The sequence below is a fragment of the Wasmannia auropunctata genome, unplaced genomic scaffold, assembly GCF_000956235.1.
Source record: "Wasmannia auropunctata unplaced genomic scaffold, wasmannia.A_1.0 LD335200.1, whole genome shotgun sequence".
Classification (NCBI taxonomy): domain Eukaryota; kingdom Metazoa; phylum Arthropoda; class Insecta; order Hymenoptera; family Formicidae; genus Wasmannia; species Wasmannia auropunctata.
The window spans coordinates 49,935-57,352 of record NW_012027690.1 but is presented as its reverse complement, the minus strand read 5'-3'; the positions used below and the strand labels follow the sequence as shown (position 1 = coordinate 57,352).

The 7,418-nt window shown below is 30.8% G+C and overlaps 1 protein-coding gene across 1 annotated transcript; it reads right to left on the bottom strand.

The window, feature by feature from the left end:
* Positions 1-828: 828 nt before the first annotated feature.
* Positions 829-6,284, bottom strand: LOC105457596 (geranylgeranyl pyrophosphate synthase). Its single transcript, XM_011702361.1, has 7 exons — positions 6,019-6,284; positions 4,831-4,985; positions 4,030-4,174; positions 3,135-3,255; positions 2,432-2,571; positions 2,259-2,361; positions 829-2,105 (listed from the first exon to the last, which is right to left on the bottom strand). The coding sequence occupies exons 1-7, from the start codon at positions 6,082-6,084 to the stop codon at positions 1,873-1,875; spliced, it is 963 nt and encodes a 320-aa protein (XP_011700663.1). The 5' UTR covers positions 6,085-6,284; the 3' UTR covers positions 829-1,872.
* Positions 6,285-7,418: the final 1,134 nt, after the last annotated feature.

Below are 7,418 nucleotides of genomic sequence, written 5' to 3'. Positions count from 1 at the left end.
GCATATGCGCTTGAATAAAAGGCTTTAGTTCACCAAGAGTAGATGAATCGAGGACATCGACAGGTAGATATTAAACTGTGGCATCAGATATTAACATTATCATGCATATACGCATCACGCATTTTGTTCGTGAGTTAAGCCGCGCATGCAGCACATAAACATTGATCTAATATTGATTGTGAGTCTATATGATCGATTGCTCTGTAGTGTTTATAGGTTGGCCCAATGTTTCGAAATAACAGTGGACCCATAACAATGTTGACAGCATCATGTTGATTTACTGATGGCGAATATTTGATTAAATGTTGAATTTTACATATTTTTTAGATAGGATATTTAGCCCCACAACATTATATCAACATTGAAAAATAATCAGATCGCGATATTTTTAAAAGAATACGCGGATAAAAAGCCAAGTTATACTTACGTAATTCCTAATTGTTATTCCTAAATCAAATTCTTACACAATTAAACGAAATGTACTGTCAAAATTTATAAATTTATACATTTTTATCTTGGAACCTAATTTTAGGGGCTTGCCTTCAAATCAAAATGAAATAAAATTTTATAATTTTTCACTTTTGAAATAAAATTCTTTTAACAAAGTCCCGTGAAAAAATTTTATTATACATTTTTGATACATTTTTCTATACATTATCTCTTCTAAAAAATACATTTAAAAAACTTGATTATATTATATATATTTTTGATACATTTTTCTATACATTATCTCTTCTAAAAAATACATTTAAAAAACTTGATTATATTATATATATTTTTGATACATTTTTCTATGCGTTATTCTTTTTTGTATAACACAATTCAACATTTTTTTGGGATCTGAATAAACAAGTGTTTTTGATTGACTCTTAATCGCTGAAAACGAATCTGGGGACGAAATTTGCCTATCACATTAAATTTTCAAGAAAATTGAGATTAAATGTGCCAAAATTGATTTTTGGCTACATTTATTTTTTTGCGGTTAAAATAAATTTTTTTTCAATTTTATTTATGCCATTTTAAAATGCCATCTTTTACCTATAAATTGGCAAGCGGACTTTAAAAAAGCATCTCAAAGAAATTCAAAATTGCACTACAATCTGCACGTAGTAAGCTCTGAAAATTATAAATTAATAAGCAAATCGTAGGCACAAGCCTCCATACTCCATAAATAAAATATTATTCAATCTGTCATTTTCAATAACAAAATTTTATCATATTTGTATTTAGCAGCCTCAAAAACATTAAGGTATACATTTTCTTAAAAATCCATCTACTTTGCAATTTCGGCCATATCGGATCCGTGATTTTTAATTTTAAAATTCTAATATCATATTTAGATTTAGCAATTTTAATTATCTTAACAATAAAATTATGACATCTAAAAAATTTCTTTTTACACAAAAATGGGACAGAACGCTCATTTTTATAGCTACACTGCAGAGGAATTAAAACCTTCATGACTCGGTGAAAAATTAAAATAATAATCATAAAGTAATAAATATAAATTCTCATATTATAGGTAAAAGATAGTACTTCATAGTGGCGTAAATATAATTAAAAAAATGTATTGTGACCACAGAAAATGGTAAATATGGCCAACACGCCAATTCTGGCACATTTAATTTCAATTTTCTCGAAAACCTGATATACCAATTTTGCCGCCGGTTTCGTTTTCAGCGAAACAAAATTTAAGTTGATAGGAAAACACTTTGTTTATTTAGGTCCCCTAAAAAAAATTATTTTTATATAACTGTGTGATCATCCCTTTGCTGTTCTCTTGCATCATTAATATAATTATCTTATATAATTACAAAAAAGCATGCATAATGCTACACTCACCGTTTTTACAAAAAATAAATAATCATAAATTTAAAACGTTCCAGTTAAGAGATCCTTAGGCGCATCTTTGGTATCCCAATTCTTAAGTTCGTCCAAAATCTTCACCAAGAGTGGATTGCCACCTAATCGTTCAATTTCAGTCCTCGCAGTTGAATCCAGTTCCTCAAGTACATTTCTCGTGTATTTAAAGGATCCGAATCTCTCTAATAATTTAATACAATGACGCTTCACCTCGATATCCTTCGTCCGTTGTCTTAGAATATCTTTATCAAGCGTTATTAAAGAAATATATAAATTCAATAAATTGTAATATAAAAATTTCGAATATAAAGTACGTGGAGCAATTGGTGGAAAAAAAATTATATTAATTGTACAATATTTTTTACTAAATATAAATAACATTTAATAAAGGATACTTATTATTTGCCTATCGTCGGGATTGCTTTTAAGCGCATGAATAATCGGAAAGCTGAATTTCCCTTCGGTTAAATCCTCGCAGTAACTTTTATTCTCGGTGTACTGTGACAAAAAGAAATTTGGTTAATTTAAATTTGTTTCATTTTAAAATCAAACGTTATCGCTTACTTACTTCACCGAGGCACAAGTTGCAATAATCGTCACGTATTTGAAAGTACAATCCTAAAGTAGCTATTAATGATGAAAAGTCTTCTTCATAAGTTGAAAACAATTTCATCAATCTTACCGCTAAGTTAAAGAGCCCACCAGTCTCTGCAAAATTAATTAAAGTTCAAATTATTTTCCACATAAGATTAGAAGCGAATCTTGGTGGTAATAATAATATTTTTGTGTGAATCTTGCAATTTCTAGTTCAGATAAACTGCGCGTCAAATATTATGTCACACCTGAAACAGCTCCAAGGTGAATTCAGACTATTGCGAAAAATATTACCTCAGCCAGGATATTTTTCGCATCAAGTTTTTCTACAGGATTTTATAAGATGCTCATTAGCATTAAAAATTATTAAATTGCTCGATTTAATTTATGCGATATTACGTAGTCCGGATTCAGTTTGGAGTTACTTTAAGTCTAACAAAATATTCGGCATGCAGTTTTACCTGAACTGGAGATTGTAAGATTTACACAAAAATATTATTATTAAGCATCAAGATCCAATTCAGATCGCATGACGTTTCTAAACTTGTTTGAATTTTCGCGATCTCGATTTTTATATTATTTCATAGATTTCGATATTAATGTTTTTTTTTACACAAAACATGACTTTTCAATATATATGAAAGAGAAAGGATTTTATATAAATATTTAGCAATTACTTCTTATTGTCATCGTCTTGTAATCTTCCTCAGTTGGACAGATAAAATTATCCCTCCAAAAAATATCCATTCCCTGACCTCTGTGAAGTTCTAATAATTGTTCCATATATACCTTCGTTGCCTGATAACAAAAAAATATTATATTAGATATTTCTTAATTTTTAATTTATGTGTATTTATAATACATGTATTTTGTACGTATTCATTTAAACGACGATATCATTGTAATGCGCAGTTTCTTACATGTTTTTTTGCAATATCTGGCGTTGCAAATTGCATATGTATCAGTTTTTTATCTTCAGCAATCGAAACGAATAATGACGAAGAACAAGAAAAGAAAAATAAAACTGAAATTTGATAAAACAAAGAAATAGCGCGTGCAATAGACAGCGCGTTTATTAACATTAGAGACTTTTAGAGTTCTCTAAAAATATCTCTATATCGTTATTTATCGAAACAATTCATAATCATATTAAATATCCTATATCATTATTTTATATTAAGAAAGATAATTAAAAAAACAGCACAAGGAGATGGAACAATTATAGTGGCATTTCTAGCTCAATTCTCAAAATTCTCAAAAATGCTTTTTTATAAAATAATATTAATACATGTATGTCTTTTGTGTTTTATTAATCTTTACGTAAATTGGAGACTATTAAAAATAATAGCAAGAAATGCCGAGACTTAAAAAACAATAGCACTCTTGAAGAATCTAAATTTACTTAATTCTTATATCAAATGTGCTATAAAACAGAGACAATAAAAGTTTATAAAAAGTTCATAACAAATTTTAATTTATGTGTTGCAATATACTAAAGTTGATAAAAAATTCATAAAAAGATTTGAAATAATTTCCGTAAAAAATTAATGCAATCTTCATATAATTACTTACCGCTGGATGTTGTAAATTAACAACTCTTTCCAAAGCAATAAATAATACGTAATTTGCAGCACTTAATGAACTAGCAATTCCATAAACTAAGTGTGCAACAGGAATGCCTCTTCGTAAAATAGAATTGTCTTGAATATCATCAATTCTGCGAAAATAAAAAAATTCGTAATTAATTCTGATAAAAATACTTATTCAATTTAAATAAATTCAATTTAATTAAACGATACTTAGAACATTTAAATTTGCACTAAATTTATTTATGCCTTGAAAAAAGACATAAATTTAGGTGAATTCAGATATTATAATATTTTTAAACTATTATGAGAATTTTTAGGTAAAATATAGATTATATTTTTAAATATTTAAAATTGTATCTTACAATTAAATTAGAATAATACAACTTTTTCACATGTTCTCATTAATACATTATGCAAGTTTAGTCCTGATCTTTGCGACCTCCTCTATAATTATAATAAAAATCTTAATATAAATAAAATAAGTAAATTTTCTAAATTTTATAATAATAATATTTAAAAAATTACACTATCGGTTAAAAGAAAGTAAGGTATAATGTGAATTGCAAATACAATTTTGCATACCAAAATTTTATATGTTGAGTATTTATTTAAAAAATGTGCAAAGAGAATATTTCTGTCTGAATTAAAATTTCATTTAACAAATCGCAATTATATTACAAAAAACTGAATTTAAGATTCAGATAATCAAAAACATATGCAATTAGAAAGAGTCGCAAAACAGAAATATTATTATTATGTACAACATAACAAAACGCAAACTTACAGAATGCTCGAATTGTGGAGCATATTTACTATATCATCGATCGCTTGGAGTCTTTCGTCTGATATTCTTAACCAGTAGTTAAAAGCCTTTGCTAATTTTGCTCTTATTTGTTTCCCGGGTACTTGAAGAATATACCTGATCGGTTCCAATAATTTCTGCAAGAGAAGTTTCTAAATTTCATATCTAAATTAAAAATCGACATAATATCAGAAGAACAAGCAATTAAAGAGATTGCACTATTTAAAATTCTAATGATAATTTTCGTAATTTCTAAGAATTACGATTTCAAGAATTCGGAATTTCGAACTTTTAAAATTTAAATTTTTAAAAACAACATTCATTGACCATTAATTTATTCCGTAATTAATTAGCGTCTTGTGTGACGCAAATCGAGAGAGAGAGAAAGAGAGCTCTGATCTCTCGCATATCTCTGTCCTTCAATTGACGCATTGCGAAATGTATTGACGGCATCGAAAAATTTGTACTTCACATCACGCGTGAAATGTGCCAATTTCCCGGCATTGTTAGTACACTTCGAAATGCATTCAACGGCCGGTATTTATCTATACTCCGATTTTATATTCAAATCATTCGAGATCGTCATCATCAATTACATGATAATCAATATATATCTTAAGTTTTCATTCTGCAATTATTCAACCATATATAAAATAATGACTGTCTCGAGATCGTAGTATATATAAATACCGGCCAATGTTGCGTCAGCTGTCAAGAACGTGCGATTTTTATTTGTCATCTACTGGCCGATCGTTATATAAATTTACGTTCAATATACATTGGAAAATTTTGATCGATTATATTATATAAAATACAAAATAACACATTTGTATATTGACAGCGTATTTTCCTTTTTTTCAGACAGTAAAAGACGTATGTATAATTATACAGTATCATTAAGGTGGTTTTATCGAGCAAGTTCCAGTCAAAAATTAGTCCCTCCATATTACTAATAATTTAATAAAAACAAGCGTAATTCAATAAAAATATTTTGCATAGATTGTACATATGCGATTGTGTGACATTTATACGTGACAATGTCACACTATCTAGTTGGCGTTGAGCAATAAAACCACCTTCTTAAATGTGACGCGCGTCATAAGCGCACGCACGTCCCGCTTTTTGATAAGAATGAAAAAAAAAAAAAAGATTATCACGGTGGAGACTAACCTCATCCTCCTCTCTGTTGCCGCTCATAGAGTAATAAAAAGCATCAGGCTTATTGGCGTCCGTCATGTCGTACTGAGTGGCAATATCTCTCTTCCGGAGTGCTAGGCGCGAATGAGATAACTGCTCCGATCAGTCAGAAATGTGAAAAATAAATACGCGACAAGCAATTGCGGTAGCCGGGTATAAGTGCAAAGTGTCAATCTGCAGCTTTTGCCCACTACCGGCCGGAGCAGCCGGAGCCTTGACTACAACTGATCCCCGTACATGCGCAGTAAGAGCAGGCGCCTAACAGATATAGCTATCAGGCCTCCGCAGTCAGCTGTGTTTGTATGTGTGCATACATATTTTTATCGTGACGAGGAAAATTTGAGTTCCTCGTGGAAACAGAAAGGAAATGATAAAAATAGCAATAAGAAATTCTCTCTTCTTAAGAAAATATTGAGAAAAATAAAAGGGAGGAAGATATTAAAAAGAGTTAAATATTTTTTTATTTAGTTTTGTTTTTAAATATTGTTGCCACGGGATTAGCTCGGGCTGCGTTCGGGTGTTTTACAATTATAAAATGTAAAAAATATAGATAAAATGATGTAATAGTACCGATATACAGGGTAAGTGGCCACCCCTTATACGGGGACACCCTGTATAATGATTGATAACACGATCGACCCTTGAACCCCAGTCTCGGTCTTTATTATCATATCTATACATATTTATCGGTATATATTTATATATAAAAAATTATGCAAGGTCCGCATTTACTATTCAATAAATGCGCGAGCATAAATTATAATTATATATATATTTAAATTTATAATCTCAGAAGTGAATAAATTAACATATTAATTAGTTATGTAAGTCTTTTATGTAAGACATTTTTATGTCTTTCACTCTACTATAAAGGTCATTAACTGATTTTAACAGAGAGATCAATTTTTAGAATGTCGCAATCAATTTCAAGTATGAGTGTCTATAAAGTCAATTTGAATTTGATCGAAATTACTCCCAATTATCGCTTCCGTACCGTTCTGTCCAAGGGAGAAACGATATGGCGCGACCAATCAGGTTGGCTATCTCTCAGCCCTTCCCGATCCGCGGTCAGAAAACGCATCTCGCATTCCCATCGATTACTTCGTTACTTCATGACAGAGGCACGTGGGACGCATGCGCGTCGAGGCGCGACGCGCACCACACCGAGCGCGGACTCTGTCGTCTGTCACGGAGCGCGGAGCGGAGTTCGGTGGCCTCGTCAACGCTCGGAGCGTTTTCGGGCAGTTTCGCAAGGCGCGTCGTCAGATGACGGTGAGCGGTACGGTGCGGTCCGTCGTACATACGATTGACGTCATCCCGTCTCGTCTTTCGCTCCGAAATATGAGCGCCGGTGTCAGGAGCCGCGCATTCGC